Source organism: Saimiri boliviensis, chromosome 5 (assembly GCF_048565385.1).
Source record: "Saimiri boliviensis isolate mSaiBol1 chromosome 5, mSaiBol1.pri, whole genome shotgun sequence".
NCBI lineage: Eukaryota > Metazoa > Chordata > Mammalia > Primates > Cebidae > Saimiri > Saimiri boliviensis.
The window spans coordinates 109,173,570-109,195,447 of NC_133453.1; the positions used below are offsets into that span (position 1 = coordinate 109,173,570).

A 21,878-nucleotide genomic window follows, 5' to 3' on the forward strand; every position below is an offset into this window, starting at 1 on the left:
AATAAAAAAAAAATGTAGCAGAGCACTGAAAGGCTAGGGGTGTGAAAGCTCAGCAGAGACCTAATGAAGGAGTGAGACACCAGGCCAGGGAGGAAGAAGGAGGAAGGAAAAGCATCCCAGAGGGCACAGTGAGTGCAAAGGCCCTGAGGTGGGCAGGTGCGGATGCCTCAGGACAGAAAGGCCGGTGTGCCTGAGAGTGGGAGGGGCAGGGATGACCAGGAGGCCCTGAAACACCAGGCGCCGGGCTTCATGCTGACCCCTTGGCATGATTCCATAGCCTCATGTTGGACCCCTCCGTAACCTCATGAAGGAAATACTATTATATCCCCACTTTGCAGGTGAGGAAACTGAGGCACAGCCTTAACGACTCCCCAGGGTCACCCAGGTCCAGTGGTAAGGAGCTTTAACCACTGCACGTACGGCCTTGGCCCCCAGGACCACGGAGGCCCCTGGAAGACTCTGGCCCTTAAAACAGCGTGGAACGTGGAGCCCTGGAGAGCTCTGAGCCGAGCCTTGACCTTGCAGCCTGCAAAGCTCCCAGGGGCGTGTGTGCCCTTCAGGAGCGCAGTGGGGCGGGGCGCCTGCTGACTGCACTGACCCAGGAGGGAGGCAAGGGGACTCTGAGATCTGAGCTACTAGAGGGAAGAGGCGGTCGTCACCCGAGATGGGGACACACGTTGGGGTGACAGCTGGGGGTCACAGTGAGTTTTCGGTGCCCAGAGATGGACAGGAGGGAGGTGGGGACACAATGGCCAGGTACCCTGGGGCAAACCAGACACACCCCACCATCACATTTCAGTCACACCCAGCCCCACCCACCTGCCCCTCAGTCCCTCCCACTCCCCACTCTGGGTGGCCAGCTCAGGTGTCTAGTCTGGACAGCTGGACAGCGACCCCTTCTGGCAGGAGATGCTGCCAGGGCAGGAGCTGTAGGGAGCAGGTCCAGGCTGTGCAGCCCTGGGTGGGTAAGCTTACCTCCCTGACCTGTTGGGTCTCATCACTTAGTCAGAGCCAAGAACTCCCTCAAGGGGGTTTAAGGATGAAATATGATCATGTGGGTAAGAGGGCCCAGGAGCCGCTGAGCCTGGATTCCCCTCCCCCACCCAGGCCTGAAAGTTCCTGCTGTCTTCCTGCCCTAGTCCCCAACTCCCTACGCCTCCCACCCCCAGCCCACACAAGCCTTCCCCGCACCTGCCAACCCCTTCTTCTCTCCAACCAAGCTCCCCTCTGCAGCCTCCTTGCCTGCAGCTCTGCAGTGACCCTGCAAGCCACCCCATTACCCTCGGCCCCTTTGGGAAATGGGCAAACCGATAAAACGCCCCATGGAAATCAACCAAACAGTTGAAGATAGTGGCCATCCCAGCAAGGCCCGCCTGGTGCAGCCCGCTGTGGCCACGTGAGGAGCCCTGATGAGCCTTGCTACTACTCCACATCCCAGTGCCACCCCCGCAGGCTGGCAGCAAGGGCAGGGCTGTGGGACGTCAGTGACACAAGGCGACCCTCCACTTTAGTTGTGCTGGGTGGGGCTCGAGGACAGCCTGTCTCCACAGGCACGCACCCCGCCCTTGGCCCCAGCCCTCCGCCCACCTGTCCCTCCACACAAGTGTGGGAGCTATTCTCAGCCCGGCTCCAGGACGCTGGCCATAAACACAGGGTGGAATCTGCTTCTCCAGCCCACCCGCCTCCCACCCTCATCACCTGCTTCCTGAGCTCAGTGGGGGAACAGCCTGTGCTCAGGAGGAGTGGAGCACCAGCCCAGCCCCGGCTGGAGCACAGCTGTGGTGGGGGGCGCCGACAGCTCCCAGCAGCCGGGGCAGGGGAGGGGAAAGGTCTGGCCAGCACCCGCCCACCTTGGGGCCAAGCGAAGGTCTGAGCTGGGTGGGAGGGCAACCCCCATAGTCTTCACTGGGAAACTCTGCCTCCCTAGCAATGCCAGGCCATGCTGGCCCTTCACATCACCTCCTCCAGGCAGACTTCCATGACTCCACTCCAGGCAGAGGGGCCGACTTGTTCTTCTGGATGCCTTGAGGCCCCGACATATCTGTTCCTGTCTGAGAAGTTCAACCTAAACATGGAAGCAGGCTATTCATTCCTCAATCAGAGCCCTCGGTTTCTCCCTCTATGACACTGGAGCTGGTAAACGGTGCCTAGGGGAGATGGGTGTTTATCTCAGACACATCACTGGTAGTACTGCACACAGTACCATTGTCATTTCTGCTATTCAAAGGAGTGAATCCCGAGACTCAGCTTTACATATCGGCCACCCAGAAGCGCCCACTGAAGCGCCAGCAGGCACCCCACACAGCACAGTACTGGGGAGGGCCGCCCTCACCCCAGCCCCGGGATGCTCCCAGTCCTTCCCCTGCCCAGTGCTGGCCTAAGGGCTTCCCTGCCTCACCCTGGCCTGTCCAGCCTGCCCTGCCCCGCCACACAAGTGCAGGTGCTGTTCTCAGCCACAGGACTCTCCCTCTTTGCAGATGCAGAAACCAAAGGCCAGGCTGGCAGGTTCTGAGACCCAGAGCAGAGGAGGATGGACCTACTTCAAGCCCGAGGCTGCTTCCACTGCATTGGGCCCCCGAAGTAGGAAGCCAAGGCTGGAGGAAAGCTGGGAAGGAACCAGAAGGGGATGAGTTGTTCGATCAACAGGTAATCAATCAGATCAACAATAAGGGCTGGCTGGCCGGGCATGATGGTTCACGCCTAGAATCGCAGTATTTTGGGAGGCCAAGGTGGGAGGATTGCTTGAGGCCAGGAGTTCGAGACCAGCCTGGGCAACATAAGGAGGCCCCATTTCTACAAAAAAAGAATTTTTTTTAAAATTAGCCAGGTGTCGTAGCACACACCTGTGGTCCCAGATACTCGGAAGGCTGAGGCAGGAGGGTTGCTTGAGCCCAGGAGTTGCAGGCTGCAGCAAGCTATGGCTGTGCCATTATACTCAGCCTGGGTGACAGAGCAAGACCTTGTCTCAGGAAACAACAAAACAATGGGTGCTTGTGGGGGGGTGGGGAATGAAACAGGGAGCCAGAGGGGACAAGAACATTCAGAGAGAGTCTTGTGGCCACCCTGACCTGCCCCAAGGCCCCTGCCCCGAGCCCTGCCTCCTTCTCAGGCTCTTGGCTCGGCTCTCCACCTGGCCCCTACCCCCCATGCCACCCTCTACCACACCCCTGCAACCACCCCTACCCCACTGCCCCTGCCCCAGGCCCTGGCAGGTGGAATGAATGTTCAGCGGAGTGGACGGGCTGAAGGCTTTCTCCCCGTAACGCTGCCCCTCCTGTGCTGCACGGTAAGGAGGAGTGGAGTGAGATAAATGTGAAGGGCCAGGGGGACATGGATGCAGGGTACAAAGGCACTGCCCCCTTCCCACCCGATGCAGGATGTCAGTGCACAGTGGGATCAAAGTGGCTATGGCCCAGCCCCACCCTAATGGGCTGTGTGACTTGGGCAGGTGCCAACCCTCTCTGGGCATAATCCAGGTCCCACTGACCTTTGAGGGAGGTAACAAGAGCAACGGGGCCCAGGGAGGCTGCCTGTGTGGGAGGTGGCGCCGCTGACTACAGGCCCCGAACACCTGCCCAGAGTCCCTGGCACTACCAGGCTCAGCCCTGAGGCCAGCCGCCAGCTCAGGGGCATGCTGCAGGGGGCGGCAAGGGCCTCCCACTGATCCACAGCCTCAGGCAGGTCACCACCCTTCCAGAGGACCCGCCCTGCAGTCCCAGGCAGCATCTACAAAGGTCCCCGGGTGTGCACAGGCCCCTCCACTAACATATCCAGGCCTCCTCCAAAGCTCCCAGGGAAGGGCCGACACCATGCAGTGCGCTCAGGAAGGGGAGGAGGAAGGGGCCTGCACCCCCTGTGCCCCTGGGGAGGAGGAGCTCCTCCTGCACTGTCCCCTCCTCTCCACCAGGAGCAGCACAGTTCAACAGTAAGGAGCTGAGCAGACGGAGGGGCCAATCCCCCAAATCCCAGGAGGGGGCCAAAAGAGTGGGGCACAGCCTGGGGACCACCCCATAGATACCAGCTCAGCCCAGGGCTGAGCTGTCCCCAGAGGGAGGGGTCAGGGCAGGAGGGCTGGCGGGAAGTGGGAAGTTACAGTGTCACCTGGAGCCTGGACCCCACAAGGCCCTGTCGGGGCTCAGAACACAGCACCCCAGAGTGTGGCGCCGTGGCTCACCACAGACTCTGAAGAAAGCATGCAAAACGCCTCTGAGGCAAGCTCTGTGTGACCTTCGCCTGCCCTCCTGTCTCCCTCCCCTCCGTCACCCAGCCATGGTGAGTCATCAAAAGTGGAATTTTTCTTTCCCAAGGTGAAGCATAAAGACCAAACCCCTTTTCCCCAAAGCAAGCCATGAAACCCAGAGAGGTCACTGTCTCCCACTCACTCCCTTCACCCCTGAAGACCCTCATTCCACAGGGGTCCTGCTCTTTCTATGGGAGGAAGCCACCGAAGCCATATGACACAGAGAGCAGAAAGAAGCTGAGCCGACAGGCCTTGCTGGGCCCCCCTCGGGCTGTCACCACTGGGTCACAGCCTTCGTCACATCACACACCTACATGGTGTCCATTCCCCGACAACCTGTGCCAAAAAACAGACGGTTCTCCCTGGTCCTTGCGTCTTCACTGATGAAGGCTCCCATGTCATGTAACATGTTGATTAAATAAATGTGATGCTTTTCTTTTTTTCTTTTCTTTTCTTTTTTTTTTTTTTTTGTGAGACGGAGTTTCGCTCTTGTTACCCAGGCTGGAGTGCAATGGCGCGATCTCGGCTCACCGCAACCTCCGCCTCCTGGGTTCAGGCAATTCTCCTGCCTCAGACTCCTGAGTAGCTGGGACTACAGGCATGCGCCACCATGCCCAGCTAATTTTTTGTATTTTTAGTAGAGACGGGGTTTCACTATGTTGACCAGGATGGTCTCGATCTCTTGACCTTGTGATCCGCCCGCCTCGGCCTCCCAAAGTGCTGGGATTACAGGCTTGAGCCACCACGCCCGGCGCGATGCTTTTCTCTTAGAAACCTGTCTTTCATTATAGCAGTGTCAGCTGTGACCCTTACGATGGGTGAGAAAGATATCACACGTTTCCGCCCCTGCCGCCCTCTCTGGACAATCTCCTCCCCTTCCTTCTTTCTCCGAGGCCTCAAGCCCGCCATCGGGATCCTGAGCTAAGCCTGGACTCCCTAGACTCCTCCAGCACTGGGGGGCCCAGGCCTAGACTCAGACGGGACAGCTCTAGAGGATACACACAGAGGGCATGGGTACAGCTGGACACCCCCACTGCCCTAAGGCCCCGCTCCCCACCCTGGAGCAGGGCTGGTCCCCAACTGGGTCCTCGTGTGAGAAATGAAGATAGCTGTTCTCCCGTTTATTCCTCATGACATGCCTCCCACGCAGGATATTATCCCGTCTCACAAAAGGGGAAACTGACACGTGGAGTGGGAGTAACTTGTCCAAGGTCAGAGGGCTTAGGAAGAGCAGAGCTAGGATTTGAACCTGGGGCTCTGAGACTGTGTGACTTCAGCAGATCCACTGTGTACAGCGCCTTATACAAAGGTTTTTATCCTCCAAAGTCTCACATGCCAGTTCACTTATGTGCCAGAAGCCAGAAACACAGGCACGATGGGTCTAGCCTCCTGCTTCAGGACTGGCCTATTTTATGGAAGTCAAAAGGGGATGAGGACGGAGAGCAGGAGCAAGAAACTGGAGGCTCCCACTGCCTGTCAGGCCAGTGCAACTCGGGAGTTCCAGGTCCCTCCCCCCGTCCCCTCCACCCTCCCACCGCCCCCATGGCTCAGGCACACAGTGTGAGCACCGGCGTGGCACCAAACTGACCGCAGACTGTGGCAGAGGCCTCCCCAGTCTCTCTCGCAGCACAGCCGGCAGGGTGACCCGCAAGTGCAGTGGCACAAAGCCGGACCGGCATCAGGTTCTGTCCTCTCTGTGAGCCAGGCTCCCACAGTGCTGACTCAGCTCCCAAGCCAAGCCCTGCAGCCCACGCCCATTCCTCAGGGAGGCTTCCAAAGTCGGCCCCAGGCCAGACCAGACCAGGATCCACTGACCCTCCCACCAGCTCTGGGATAGTGCTGCCCCCAATGCCCTCAGGAGAGGATCCCCTCAACGGGGGCCTCCTCCAGGCCCGGGGTTCACCCAACCAGGAGAACGGGGCGGGCCGGTCATCTTGGGGGAAGGCGGTGACGTTCCAGCTCAGCCAGGCTGTCTTCCAGGACAGGCTGCTTCACTGAGTCCTTTCAGGGAGAGAGGGACACAAACAAATAAACTCCTGGCTTAGTTTGTATTTCAGAAAAAGAACAATATTTGGGTCCTGCCTCAGGTTCAGCAAATGCATCCAATTAATTGTGGATTCTGTTTCTCACTTTAGAACAAGAGTCAGCTCATTCCTTGGCCTGGAGTCCCCTCTCAAGCCACTCATATCCCTCAGGATCCCTGCAACTCTTTCTTCATGGGAGGTGGGAGGTGGGCTTCCTGGGAGCACACTCAGGCCTGCTTCATTCAGATCTGATCCAAACAGGCCCCTGGACTCCTGTGGGTGTCCAGGTCCCCTGCATCATGCCTCCCTGGCGGGGTCACTGGTGGATCCCAGATGTGTGGAAATCCCAAGGTGAAGGGCCAGGCTCTGTGAGTTCCCCCTTCCCCTCTGGTGTGCCAGCCTCCCGGAGGGCCCACCCCCACCCCCAAACATACCCAGGTGTTTCCCAACAAAGGCATCCCCCACAATGATTTTCATTTGAAGACAATGAAGATATTTGCACCTTAACAGTGCCTTCCAAGCTCCCCTCACCACCTTCTTCCCACTCCCTGGACTTGGGGATGGGGGTGGCAGCGTGGGGAAAGGCCAACCTGGAGCCACATCTGAGGCCCGGGAGGGAAGAAATCTCAGAGCTTCCCCCAGCCTCTCTTCTCTGCCAGCTGGGACCGTAGTTTGGTTCCTACCTACCTCACAGGGCACAGAGAGAAGCAAATGGAAAGCGGCGGGTGTGATGGTTCTTTGTGAATTACATAACACAACAGAGGGGCTGTGCCCCCGGCCCCACCTCACCCCATCCCCAACCTTCCAGACCCAGCCGGACCCAGCAGGAACCCAGCTGCAGCCATTCTCACTTACAGGAGTCGAGAGTTCACCTTGTTTTGCTGAGAGAGGAGTCTCCCACTTCCCAGTTCCCAGAAGGGTACACTGAGGCTTAGTGGCCCACCTGGAACCTGTGCTCTTCTGCTGCGTGGCCGGTTCCTCCAGTGAGTGAGTGAATGAATGAATGAATGAATGAATGATGGCAGACCCTCACCTCCACCCCCAGCTCTGTGCCCCTCATCTGGCCCCCTCCAACCTCGGCCCCCCCTGCAATCCTTTGCCCTCTCCTTCCCCATTCCATCAGGATCTAGTCAAAGAAGGGCTGACTTCTGTCCCAGGGAGCTGATACCTTCACCTCCCAATTTAGCTCTCTCAGCCTGTGCAGGTGGTGGGGAGAGAATGGCAGGGAAGCTCACTGAAGTTCACTTTGAAGAAACCTGTCATAAGCACAGAAGACAAGCTCAAAACACAAAAGCCAGATGGGCCACGCCTGTTGGCTATCATGAGATGCTCCCTGGGAAAGAGCGTTTGCATCACCCACCAGGGAGGGCGGAGCCGCGTGCTGCCCGCGCACCTCCTCCTGGACCCTCCAACAAGCTGTGGGCAAGTGACTTGCCCAGCGCCACACAGGGGCAGAGGGGGGAGCGGCCCCAGGGGGATGAATTCCTTCCTCCCTGTATCCTAACTTTCCTCTCCCCTTTCATCCAGCATCTCCCCTCCCTTTGCCCACCTGCCCATGGTCCCAGGGTCCAGCTCCAAGCCCCATCACCTGCATCTGGCCCCTGACACGAAATTAGACAGCTCATGCCACTTCAGGCCAGAGAAAAAAGGGTAGCTGCCACGTGCCAAATGGACAGGAGGCAGAAGACCCTCAAGGGGTCTTTCCCACCAGGCCTCTCTGTGCCAGAAGGGCCCCCGCTTGCCCTGGACTCAGGCTTCTTGGCCGCAGCCCCAGGGAGACAGCGAGCTGAGCAAAGGTCCAAAGAAAGTAGCAGCAGCTGTTGGAAAAAGGGGCTGGGCTGGCAAAGGCTCTCCTGGCACCCACTTCTGCCAGCCCTGTGGTTCCAACAAAGTTGCTCCAGCCACTGGCCTGGTGAAAAAACCCTCACCACCAACCACTGCCCCCACTTCCATCCACACAACAGAGACTTCGGCATCATTCACGTTACTGAGCCCACTCCCCACCTGGGGGTCTGCCCTGGAGCCAGGGGTCCCCACAGCTGACAAAGACACTCCTCCTCTGAGCCCCCTCCCCAGGTCAGACCCAGCTCTGGGAGCAAGACCCCCAAGGCCATTCCAGTCAAGAGCCTGGCCACCAGGGCCGTGCACACAGGGTGAGACGATCCACTGATAGCCCTCCTGGCCGCCAGCTCTCCAGGCCCAGCAGCGTCACCCCTCCTGGCGTCATCCTGGGACCGTGTGGCAGACAGAGAAGCAGGCATGCATGGGACAGGGAAGATACTGGATGTTTTCCACCTGCCCGCCCTTCCAGCGACAGGGTCACAGGTCACCTGGCCCCTGTGACCCCAGCCCTCACAGGGGCAGACTCCAGGCCCAAGCCCTGCCCCAGACCCTGGGCATGCCTGGATTCTAATCTGGCCCAGGCCCCTCCTTCTGGAGACTCCGGGCTCATCCCCTCACCCGCAGAGCAGAGCCTGCCTCGCTCAGGTGTCCCAGGCTACAGCCCAGGTCTAGCCTCTGCCATCTTGTCAGACACAGGCTCTGAACAGGCCCTGACAAGCACTGTTCCTGCTGCTTTAGAGCATCTCTCCCCATACTACCACCTGCCTCATTTGCCCACTTGGCTCAGGTGCCACCTCCTCCAAGCAGCCTTCCCTGACTACCAGGGTCTGATGGAAAGCCCTCAGGCTCCACTGCCCTCCCCAATCCACAGTCCTGGGATGGGCGCTGTGTGCAGGGCTGGGAGCTCCTGAGAGCAGGGGCCCGAAGTGGGCAGGCCACAAATGACAGAATGACTAAGGGTGTAAATCCGAAGCTATCACAGCCGCCATCCAAGTGAGCTGCAGACTCCTCAGGGACTTCATTCAGTATAAGAAGTTGATACACAAAACAAGGACCATATTTCTGGAGCCAGCGGGGATGCCCAGGGGCTCTGAGGATGGGGAGGCCTGCAGGGTGTGGAAGGCTGGAAGGCCTGAGCTCCTCGGGGCCTGGTAGAGGTGAATCCTTCCCCTGCTCCGGCCTGTCCTGTGGCAGCTGCTGCAGCCGCCCACTCACTCCCATAACAATTGGGGCAGCCACCGGACACTGCGGCCACACACTGCAGAGGGGAGATGTCCGCAGGATGGAGGTGGCAGTGGGGGCTGGGCACAGTATGGGGGCATGAATGCCCACTCCCAGGGGCACCACAAGACAGTCCTCAGCGCTCCAAGGCCCGACCTCCCCAAACCCACGCCCATTGCTGTGACCCCAATCCCATCCCACCTGCTGTCACACTTGGGATTTGGGTCAGTGACTGGGGCTGAAGGTGCAGGCCCCGGAAGCAGAGGGAAGAGCCTTTGCAAAAAGCCAGCAAAACATGTCCAGGGGCGGCAGCCATGTCTGAGTCCTGCAAATCACACTGAGCCCCCAGTCAGCGCTCCCCAGTACTGCTCTCACCTGAAAGCTTTCTCTTACAGGACGCCCCCTGAAGAGGACCCAGGCCAAGCCCTATTTGGCATCTAGCCTAAAATCAGGCAGGATGCCTCGGCTGGGCCCCAGCCACTCACAAGAACCCCATGCCTGGGCACCAAGCGCTACAGCCACCAGCTCGGGGTAGGCCCCACCGCAGCCCTCAGCAGCTGACCACAGCTGCTTTACCACAGGACAATGTGATGGGGAGCAATCCTGGGTCCCTCCAGGGTGGCCAGGGCAGGGTGGGACCTGCACCCACTGGCCTAGCCCCAGCCTAAATCCTACAGACGCAGCACCCCTCCCCCTCCCACCCTGCACCCTCAAACCCAGGGAGCCTCCAGGGCCTCTGCCAGCCATCAGTGCTGTCTCCCCACTGCCTGAAGAATCCACGCAGCCACATGTGCAACAAGTATGCACCTACTGGGAGCCAAGCTGAGGGGATGAGATGCCTTGGTGACTACAGGAGGTAGAAACACTTGGGCCTGCCTGGGTCAGGCAGCAAAGTGCCCAGAGCGTGGGATTCCCCCCAGGAAGTCTTCCCAGGGTGTGTGTGTGGTGGGGCGGAGGGGGGGGAGTGTCGGCAGCATGGTTATTTCCTCCCCAGGAACATTAAAAAACAACTAGTATTACCATCATCTTATTCAAGAAATACTGTTGCAATAACAGAAACAAAATTAGAGGGATGTAAGCTCAGAATAAAGGGTGTTCCTTTTTTTTTTTTTTTTGAGATGGAGTCTCTCTCTGTCTCCCAGGCTGGAGTGCAGTGGCACAATCTCGGCTCACTGCAACCTCTGCCTCCCAGGTTCAGCCTCCTGAGTAGCTGGGATTGCAAACGCGTGCCGCCACCCCCGGCTAATTTTTGTTTTTTTTTTTTTTTTTTTTTTTTTTGAGACGGAGTTTCGCTCTTGTTACCCAGGCTGGAGTGCAATGGCGCGATCTCGGCTCACTGCCACCTCCGCCTCCTGGGTTCAAGCAATTCTCCTGCCTCAGCCTCCTGAGTAGCTGGGACTACAGGCACGCGCCACCATGCCCAGCTACTTTTTTGTGTTTTTAGTAGAGACGGGGTTTCACCATGTTGACCAGGATGGTCTCGATCTCTCGACCTCGTGATCCACCCGCCTCGGCCTCCCAAAGTGCTGGGATTACAGGCTTGAGCCACCGCGCCCGGCAATTTTTGTATTTTTAATAGAGACAGGGTTTCACCATGTTGGCCAGGCTGGTCTTGAACTCCTGACCTCAGGTGATCCACCTGCATCGGCTACCCAAAGTACTGGGATTACATGCATGAACCACCACACCCAGCCAAGCGTGTTCCTTTAGACTGGAATAAACTGGAGACAGCTTTTACTATTTGGGAAAAACTGCGTAGCGCAGGGTCCTGTCTGTCCTCGTATGCATGCATGAACCCCCATCTCTGGACTTGCACCTAGAAACCCCGGGTGTTCCCAACACTCCAGAGTCTACCACACACTCCAAAGTGCGAGCCTAGACCCCAGGTGGAACTGGGGAGCCAACAGGGGTCCCAAATCTTGTTAAATAGGGGAGGGTCTTGGGGACCAAAGTCTGTCTCAATGACACCCCTTCACCATCAGGGCTTTAAGCAGGGAGTCCACTGGACACCTCCACCTCTTTCGCTTGTCTCCAAGGTTTTTGCCCAGGCCAGACCCTGCTACTGATCCTACTGACCACAGGGGAGGTGGAAGCCGGACAGCCCGTGGTGGGGGGTCACAACAGTTTCTTCCTTGTGGATAGGACATTTAACACTCACCTGTAGGCAGTGATGATGGCGTGCAGCCAGAATGCGGGAAACAACGCCATCGTGTTTAAGTTAATATTTGACAAAGGCTTCCCTGGGACAGGAAGAGCCTGCCCTTCTCCTCTCAGCTCCCCAGCCCTGACCCCTGTCAGTCCTTGGCATGGCCACCTCCCTGCGGCCTCTTTAGGAGGTGGCAGCCTCTCGGGCAGAGCCAGAGCACAGGAACACTGTCGGCCAAAGCCCTCCAGTAGTCTCTGCAGCAGCAGGGCCTGGAACCCCCACCTGAGCCGGCAGCCTCTCCAGCACAATCCCATTCAGTCCTCACCACGGTTCCAGCAGCAGAGATCATGACCCCTGTTTCAGATGAGGAAACCGGGATTCAAGAATTCAGTGAGACTTGCCCCAGGGTAGGAAGGTGCGGAGAAGCGCTCAAAATCAGCTGTTAGAGCCCGTGTGCCTTCCACTGCACCCAGAGTTGCTACCGGCATGAGACTCTTTCAAGTGGCCCTCAGCAGCTGAGGCCGTCTTTGAGGGTCTCCTCCTCTCCTTTAGCCGCCCGTCCTGCCTCCCTCATCCTCCATCCTGGGCAGGAGCCCCTGCCCACCCGCCCTGCACAAATATCCAGCGAGGCTGGCTTCTGCACTCTTAATCCCAAAAGGAGGCTTGCCAAAGAGGCAGCTTTAGGAAAACACAACAGGCTGGGGTGGCATCCAACAGGAAGCTGCCCTCCCGTGGGTGCTCCTCACCTGGCACGGGAGCTGCCCACCTCCTCTCTCCACCCGATCCTCCTGCTGTGTGAGCTCCCACAGCCACGTCCACACCTGAATCCTCAGCCCAGCACAGACCTCCCACACGAGACACATACAGAAAGTCCTGACCCCATTCGCCAGTTTCCACGGAGGACATCTGAAGGCCAGCCCTGCCTCACCGCCCCTCTAAGCACCTGCCACCATAGTTGTTGGCTTCCTCACCATCTCCCCTGGTGAGAATGCCGGCTCCAGGAGGGCAGGGGCTTGGTTCTGCTGACCCCTGGGTCCCCAGTCCCTAGAACAGTGCCCAGTACCAGATGGTGCTCAACATTTATGCATGAAAAAGGAATGAATACACCAACTCCAGCACATGCCAATGGGGAAAAGTTAAGCTCAGGAGAAAACTTACAGTTTGTACGTGGGAGTAGTCAAGATTCACTCTAAAGCTCTCTGATTCCCGAGCCCAAACCCTCCACCCTGTACACACCACCCACACACACGCGTGCACGTACACACTCACTGCCCCGGGTCTTTGAGCATCCTAAGCCTGATCCGCTCTGGGCTCAGCAGGGATTAGCTGTCTATAGAGGTCTGTAATGGACACTCTGGGGACAGGGGCTGGGAAATGGGGTCATGCGGGAAGAGGGGGTCCCATGTGGGCTCAAGGTGCTGCTCTGCACAGAGCTGGCATTCAGCGAGCACTTGCTATGCCCCAAGTCCCCATCTAGGGCTTTACGCTCCACGACACATGTCTGAAGAGGAACCGTTCTTAACCCCTATTTGATACATGAAGAAATGGGGCTCAGGAAGGGTCCCTGCAGCACATCAGGGAAACCCAGAGCCCATGCCCACTCTGCTGTTCCTTACAGAGATAGGAGGACAGAGGGCCTACCTCCAAGGGTAGGACTCAGGGATTCTAGTACCTCAGGGACAGTCGCGCAGCTTGTAAGGAACCAGCTGGGCCGGCCACTGAATCCAGGGGCCTGGACCTGGTCAGATGCCAGTGAGAAGGGAGCCCCGATATGGTGATCGTGATGAAGGGGTGGAGAGTTCAAGCCTCAGCTTCTCTGAGAATCCCTGGGATCCATAGATTTTCCTGGCCTTCACAACTTCATGAAATCTGGAGGGAATCTACCACCCAGGCACCCCTTCTCTTCACAGAGCTGGCATCCTCAATGTCCTCACCCCCTCTCCACACCTTGGGCCATGCCTGCGCCTTCTGGAATGCCTTCTCCTTCCCCATGCCCCATGCAGCCTAGTGAGCTCCCTTTCTCTGTCTCCCTGGACAAGCAGCCCGTGCCTAGCTTGGTCCCTGCATGAGCTGGAAGACTGCACTCAGGCCATCCAGGGCCCAAGGGGATTGGGGAAGTCTGGAAGCCATGCTTCCAACCTCCCATGCCACACACCTTCACCGAATACCCAAGAGCCCCCACATACCCTGGCCCACCCACAGAAGATGCCCAGCTCAGGAGCCACCCCTCCAGGGTGAGATGAACCACCTACGTAAATGACTTCCGTCCAGGGGAAGGTGAGACTGCAGAGATACAGGAAGAGCCCGCACAAGTTCAGAGGGAAGAGACCCAGAGCAGGGAGGTACAGACAGAGACAGAGAAAAAGATAAGCAGCAGCGGGCAGGGAAGAACCTCAGACATTTCAGGGTCAGAAGGACAGAGAGGGGCCCCAAGATGGACACAGATGGGAAAATGGGTAAAGGGGGGCAGCTTTGTGCTAGGGCCTGGGAGGGGGGTGGGATGCCTGCAAAGTCAGTGGTCAAGGTGAGGAGCCCAGGGCCTCCTGGTGCCATCACTGAGGGCCTGGATGATGTGGGCAGGCGGCTGGGACCGCCTATGCCGCCAACGTCCTTTCTGTTACCGGGGCCACGCACCCACCACTCTCAGGTGTAACATGGCTGCTTCTAAGGTTGCGGCAAAGATAAGGCTTGGTATACAGGCCTGGCTCCTCCGGAGTAGGCGAAGGTGGCTACTGCGTGGAGACCTCGACCACACAGCTGAGCACAGTGCAATTCGTGGCCATGCGTCGAGGCCTGAGGACTCACCACCACTGCGCCTTCCTTTAGCGAGCCTCTTAGGACGCCAGCACTGGGCTGTGCACTGACAACCCTGGACCCTCCCTTCTCCCTACTAGCCCTCCCCACTATCCGGCCTGCACCCCTCCAGCATGCTCAGGACCTGCGGGAGGGAGGGTCAGCGTGCACAGTCCCACCCTGCCAGAGCATTCCTCCTGTGCTCACTGTCAGCCCAGTGCGGCCAGAGCAAGGCCCAGCTCCGACAGGCCCGCTCCATGAGACTCCCAAGCCATGGGCCTTCGGGGGCCAGCACGCCAGATCCCTGGCCCCTCAGCTGTCCTTCTCCCCAGCCGTCCCATCCCCCAAGGGGCCCAGCCTGCCAACCTCTAATCCTGTCCGTCATCTGACCCAGGCTCCACCCTACATTGGCTTTGCCTAGCCACCCTTCTGAGGCCCAAAAATGGACACAGTCATTTATAGAGGGTTCGACAAGCCAAACGCAATGGGAAGATGACCTCACGGCACCCACAGGCTCGAGCTCCCAGCACGCGCAGTGCACCCCAGGCATTCCAGGGGCAGTGGCCGAGGGGCCAGGGGCAGTAGGGCCATGCTGGCAGGCCCGGGCAACCTTTCCAGTTTATTCTCATCCCCTCCTCACACCAGGGCCACAGGCCATGGGCCTTCAAGAAAAAGCTCCAGGCAGGCCAGAAACACATGCACCTTGCCTGAGCATCGGGGGCTCAGCCCAAGACGAGGAACTGGATGGTGTCCAGGCAGGATTTGATGAATGAGTGAAGGCAGAGAACAAACAACACAAATCAATCCACCCATCAGCCTGTGTCCGGCCCAAAGCCCTTGTTCAAAAACATTCATTAGCACCAACTAGGGCCAGGGAAACTGGAATTGCCCCAATACCCGCTGATTTCACCAAGGCAAGGTATGTATAGCGTGGGCTGCCTGTAAGAGACTGGGATTCCAGTTTCATTGACAGTGGGGGTTAGATGAGACTCTGATCACCACCAGAAGACACTGAGGATGGTCCCCCAGCGACCGCACAGACTCTAAAGGAAAGCACATGGGAGAGGCTGTTGTGGGTTCAAGCATGGGGCTTCCTGAGAGCAGGGCCTGCAGCCCAAAGGGAGGGGAAGGCTGCTTTCAGAGACCTATCCTGGATACCTGCCTTGGTGGTCATGCTGCCTTGGCTTCTGATTGGGGGAAAGGTCCCTAACTAGTCTCCGGCAGGCAGAGAGCAGCTGTAACACTAAGCAACTCTAGTCCCAGGAAGCTCAGCATGAGCAAGGCCAGCTGTTGGCCAAGACCAGCATGCACAGCGGACCAGCTGTCAGCCAACTGCCAGTGGCCACAGAACAGGGAGGGGCTCAAGAGACAGGGGTGGTAGCTCAGGGGGTCAGTGATACATCACCACCTCCTTGGAGGGACAGAGCCCATGACTACTGCCCCAAGAATGACATCAAAGATGCTGCTGCAGAGAAAAGACAACCAGGGCAAAGGGGATACACCTAGAGCTTTGGGGAGCCAGGAAGGAGTGGGACACCTGTGGGATGGGGGCAGGGAACGAATCTCAGCTAACCTGGCTTCCCATTCATCTCCCTGGCCCTTTAGGGAAAGAAGCAGGCTCTGGCCCAGGGCTGCCTGCTCCAGCCACCCAGATGGATTACCCAGTCATGGCAGCCGGGAGCAAAGGTGGCTGCATCTGTGTTGCCACCACCCCCCACCCCACAACCTGAAGTCTTCCCAGGCCCCAGCTGGCTATTCCTAGGTCTTTAATCCCTCCCCCTCCTCCTCCTACTCCTTCTCCTCCTCCTCCTCCCCACCTTGGGGTGGGGGATCTGGGAGCTGGGTCCCGGCAAATCTGGAGCTTGGCTGAGGGCCCCTTCCTTCAATACACACCCACCCACCTCCTTAGCCAGGAAGCACAGGGATGAGCAGTAGGACTCTTGGGGAGGTATGGGGAAGCTCTGGGCGCTCCCCTCTCCCTACTCTTCCAGCAATCACGCGGCTGCATCCCTAGGGAGCCCACGGGTCTCAGAAGCAAAAGGCATTGTTTATAAACAGCCACAAGGCCTGGCAGGGGAAGGCCGTCTTGTCCCTGTGTCTCCACCCGGTGGACGGCCGCACGGCGGGTGGGAGAGGGGGCAGGCCTGGCCGTGGGGCACTGGGGGGCCACCCTGGCAGAAACAGATTCTGCAATCTCAGATTTCAGAGTCGGAGTCAGCAGGGGAAGTGGCGTCAGCAGCTGGCGTGATCCAATTCAATAAACCAGAGGTGGCTTGGGATAGTGAGCTGACCGGGTGCAGACCCCCGCCCCTCAATCCCTGCATTTCCCGCACGGTCTGGGCACCCTGGGAGGCTCCGGCTCCATTCCCCACTCCAGCTCTCCGTGAGGAGGGGTCGCGTTTTCTGTGGCGCCTTCCACGCCCCTCCTCCGGGCCAGCTCCCCACCCGGCCGTGGGCTCCCAAAGCCAGTGCCCTCTCCGGCCACCCCCTCCCCGGCCGCCGGAAACGTTAAGCCCCTGCTAGGGCGAGGGCACCTCCTCGCTGGGTGCGCAAACTCCCGGTGGGGCCGGCCTGGGCTAGAGCTTCCAGGCCGCAGGCACCTCTCGGGAAAGGAAACCCGATCCCTCCTTCGGCCCGCGGAGAACGAAAGTGGAGAAGCAGTGGGAAGGAGGGAACTGCGGATGCCGACTGGAGAAGCAGCCTCGGGAATCCGGGGGAATAGTGGCCCCGGGGGCAGAGGGACAGACTCCCTCTCGCCCTGAGCGCCGGCCCCGCCTGGGTTGCCTGCATTGGCCTGGAGAGCTGGGGGTCACCCGCTGGCCTCCCAGCCTCCCGGCCCTTGGCCTCCAAATCGGGTTAGCTTGGAGCGCGCGCCTGAGTAGAGCCTGGAGCAGGACCGGCCACTGCCGTGCAGACGGAGCCACGAAGGTGCAAAGCGGGGCCCTGTCCTGCCCCATGCGGGGATGGGGAGACAGAAGACGAAAACCGAAGAGGGCGCCCACAGCGCCGGAGGATGCAGCCAGGGGACCCCGAAGCCCCTGGAAAGCGCTCCTCCGGTGGTGACAGCGCCAGATCCCGGCGGAGGACCAGGCCCCGGGGCCGGAGTGTAAGGGGACAGGTGGCCCGGACCGCGCGGCGGCTGGAGCTCCGGCTCGCTCACCTTCTCCTGCGCGCGGGTGAGCTTCTTCTGCACGTTGCTGGCGATCTTTCCCGCCGTCACCCCTTTACTGCCCATCTCTGCCATCGCGGCGCAGGCCTTGCCCGGTGGCGGGGGCCGATCTCGCGCGGGGAGGCCTTGCGCGCCGCGCTCCCAGCCCCCAGCCCCGGCAGCGCGTCCAGCCCGGCTGCCGCTCCACGCCGTGCACCCGACAGCGGAGCCAACTGACGGAGGAGGAGCGTGCGCCGGGCGGGCGGGCGAGCGAGCCAGCGACGCTGGGACAGAGGGAGGGAGAGGGGAGGGGCCGGACCTCGGGCCGCGGTCGGCGCCCCCCGCCCGCCCCCTCCCGACAAGACGCTGTCTTTTTAAAGGGCCACTCCGGGCGTCTGCACCGCCAGGTCCGCGAGGAGGGAGGGGCGCGCGCTGCGCTGGGGCTGCGGCGAACGGGACTCCCCTGACGCTCGGGCGACACCGCCCAGAGGCGGGGACTAATCCACCGGCCTGGAGCCTGGGTCTTCCCCACAGCAGTAACCTCCTGCAAACCAGGAAAGGAGACTAGGTGGAGGAGAAGAGCGCTTTCGAAATCAAAGAGAAAGCGGCGAAGGGTGTGCGGGCCTGAATAGAGGAGCCGCGGCTGCGGGCTGAGCGCGCCCGGAGCCCAGTCCCTTTCCCGGGGCCCTGTCCCTTTCCCGGGGCTCACCTCCCACCCGGCGCCGGCGCTCCGCCTCCTCCCGGCCTTCGCTGCACGGGTTTTCGCCAGGGTCCCCTAGGCGCCTCCGGGGCATCTCCACATCTCTGCCTCCCGCTCATAGTCCAATATCAACCAGGCGCTCGGTCTTCCCGTTCGCTGAAAATTTATTATAATAACAGCCTAACATTACTGAGCACTTTCTGTGTCCTGAGTGACCTGACAGGTATTATCTCATTCCGTCTCCGTGGCCCTAGAGGTAGGTGCTATTACTGTTCCCACTTTACAAAAAATGCGCCGGGGATCAGGGAAAGAGATCTCTGCGTCTACCTCCCAGGCGTTCCACCACTATACGCTGAGTTGTCCCCTGTACCTAGCAGGAAGGAAAATGATTAATGAGAATTATTCCTGGAAAAAATAAGGTTATTGCTAACCAGCTTTGACAACAGATCAATGACACTTCTTTTAAGTTAATAAATACGTATTGAGTCTGCTGATACCCACCCCCATTCACCCCTAAAACATGTCAGAGGCTAGCACTTTGCCGCCTCTGGAAATTTCTCAGCATCTGTTGGCTGAGTTGAGCAGAGAGATTGGTCCCACTGAAGAGGTCTAGACATGCCTGGTGCACACACAGAAGCCAGGGCTGGTACCTGCAGGACCAGCAGCGGTCAGATGAGCAGAGCTGGTCGGGGACGGAGGTCCCTGAGAGGCTTCCTGGAGGAACAGGCAGGGCTCTTGCAGACCACAAAACAAGCACTTTGTACAAATGGAGAAACTGAGTCCCAGGACTGAGAGGTTCAGCCTGGATTCACACAAGCCATTCCCTCTTCCCTGGAAGACCCTTTTGCTCTTCCACTGGCTACTCCAGGTTCTGCCACCACCGCTCAGTACTGCCCCATGGGCCAGTATGTTCATCTGTCCTCCTCCTGGCCTGTTACCATGACGTCCCTGGGTATTCCCCAGGGGACTGATTTTTAGTGTCTCCGCGGATGTGCTGGACATCCGTGGACACTAAAATTCAGGGGTGCTCAAGTCCCTCATATGACTTGACGCGGTTTCTGCATATAGCCTACACAAATCCTCTAAAATACTTTGAATTGTGTAGGTTCTTGAAAAAGCGAATACAATGTAAATGCTTTGTTAAGAATTGTTAACGCTGTATTTTTATTTGATTATTTTGTTGTGGTATTCTGACTTTTTATTGTATTTTTCAAAACATTTTCAATCCACAGTTGGTTGGAACTGTGCCCAACCTACAGACATAGAGGGCTGAGTGTATTCCTATTCTGCAGGGAGACAGACTGAGGCGTCGATAATGTGGGTCACACAGACAGCAAATGACAAGCAGAGAGATTCTGCATCAAGACTTCCTGCACCAAAGCCCTCAAAAGCACCAAGCACTGCATGAGTGAAAAGCATCTGTCAAAATTATTATAAACTCATGCCTGATTCGTGAGTAGCAAAAGCAAAACCAACACAGCCTGGGTTTCTAAAGCAGCTTCCTCCTAAAAGCTCAACCTGTTTTCAGCTCACGGTCTTCTTCCTCCTCATTTTCTGTTGGTCGTTACTCATTCTCTATAAGCGATTTCTTCCAACACTCCTCTGAGAAAAGGAGGAAATTAGCAAAGTCAAATTGTATTACAGTCAGCCCCCAGGGAAGAGTGGCAGATTCTGCTTCACTGGACTTTGGTGTTTTTAAATATCACTCGACAGAAAAATGGGAAGCAACAGAAGTGATCATCAGTGGGATGAGGTCAGCTATGACACCACAGCCACAGGAGGGGCCATGAGGGAATCATTTAAAACAATTGTTACCGGGCGGGCGCGGTAGCTCACGCCTGTAATCCCAGCACTTTGGGAGGCCGAGGCGGGTGGATCACGAGGTCAAGAGATAGAGACCATCCTGGTCAACATGGTGAAACCCCATCTCTACTAAAAATACAAAAAAGTAACTGGGCATGGTGGCGTGTGCCTGTAATCCCAGCTACTCAGGAGGCTGAGGCAGGAGAATTGCCTGAACCCAGGAGGTGGAGGTTGCGGTGAGCCGAGATCACGCCATTGAACTCCAGCCTGGGTAACAAGAGTGAAACTCCCTCTCAAAAACAAAAACAAAAACAATCGTTACTGAGATTGTGTAGCAACAGGAAAATAATGCTTATAATTATGAAGGAAACGAAAAGATAGGAAATTGTTCTTACAACCACATAAAAATAAATTAAAAGCTCATGATCAATGTCTTGAAAAAACAATGCATAAAGGGAGTGGATGTGTCAGGGTCCAGGTATTCAGGCTGACTTCTTTCCTCCTTAATTTCTTAAATATTCTGTAATATGACATAATGCCTTCATAAAAAGAATCACAGCTCTGTTTTTTTAGAGGTGATTCTTTATCAGATCACTAGATTAGAAAGACATTTCTAAACACAAAAGCGTTGGAGAATATATTGAAATTTTAAAATGTTTGCTTTGAGGTACATAAAAATTAAAATTCTTGAACTTCAAAAAATACCAAAACACATAGGATAAAAGTTTGGGAGAAAATGCTCTAAAAATGTGAGTACAAGTTCAAGGGTAAAATATAGAAGATTTTTACTTTTTTCTGTATAATTTTCTATAGTATGTTACATTTTTTTTACCGTGATAGCCTGATATTCTAATTATCAGGAAAAGAGTTATTCCCATTTTGAAAATAAGTTTGACATAAAAATTAAACTGTAAGAAACTAGGGAAAAATTTTTTGACAATAAAATAGAACTCTTACAAATTCATAAGAAGAACATAAAGACCCTAATATATAATGGACAGTTAAGAAAATTGGATATTCAAATAATCAATAAATAGGTTTTCAAAGGTCAATCTTACCAGAAAAAAAATAAAAGTTCATTAACTCAATGAAATAGAATAGCATTTCTGTTTTCACTTTTATCAAATCAACAAATTATTTTTAAAATCATGTTACTTAATAAAACCAGAGAGACAGAAACTCTCACATTCTACTTCTGAGAGTGTAAACACATAACAGAATTTCTAGAGAGTAACCTTGTAATAGAATAAGAATAACCAAAATATTCGTATTCTTCCAACCTATAACTCCAAGTCTAGGATATAATTCAAAGATTTAGCAAACCTTTAACAGCCACACACATGTCTGTCACATTATTTATAATAATGCAAAACTGAACACACGCTAAATATTACCACCTGAATGCTGAATGATTAACTAAACTATGATATGGCCATATATGAAATGTTTACCAAAATAATATGCTCTCGAAGTTTTTCATGATGGAGAAATGTGATGTTAACAGAATAATACAGGGTATTAAATGATATAAACAGTATCATGCCAGCCACTATGCAAAACGTGATTGACATCTCTGGATGGAGCAATTCAGGGTGCGGTTTTTTCTCTTACTTCTTATTTTTTTATTTTCCAAATTGTGTACTTGTACTCTCTTTGTCATCAGAAAGAAGTGCTATTAAAAATACAAATTGAAATTGAAGACACTGTCTCCAGGGGCAATAGTTGGGGGACCCCAGTGTGGCAGAATAGAAAGATGAAGCCCAGAGTCAGAGGGTGTGTGCTGTGCATCTAAACGGATGGGGAAGCCGTGTTTCTGTGTGTTTGCTTGTTCATTTTAAATGGCTTTTTTTTTTTTTTTTTTTTTTTTTTCAGTCGGAGTTTCGCTCTTGTTACCCAGGCTGGAGTGCAATGGCACAATCTCGGCTCACCGCAACCTCTGCCTCCTGGGTTCAGGCAATTCT

At 56.4% G+C, this 21,878-nt stretch overlaps 1 protein-coding gene across 21 annotated transcripts in view; it reads right to left on the reverse strand.

Moving 5' to 3' along the window:
* The window catches only part of BIN1 (bridging integrator 1), a 57,519-nt gene extending 39,682 nt beyond the window's left edge, over window positions 1-17,837 (reverse strand). For 5 of the 21 annotated variants that reach the window (XM_010342194.3, XM_003931589.4, XM_010342197.3 and 2 more), the window contains exon 1: window positions 17,427-17,835. In XM_010342194.3, the coding sequence (XP_010340496.1) occupies window positions 17,427-17,510 (84 nt within the window). In that variant the 5' untranslated portion in view covers window positions 17,511-17,835. Of the gene's footprint in view, window positions 1-17,426 lie in introns of all 21 variants that reach the window. The other 16 variants (XM_003931587.4, XM_074399820.1, XM_074399819.1 and 13 more) reach the window with 7 other exon arrangements.
* Between the last annotated feature and the right edge of the window lie 4,041 nt (window positions 17,838-21,878).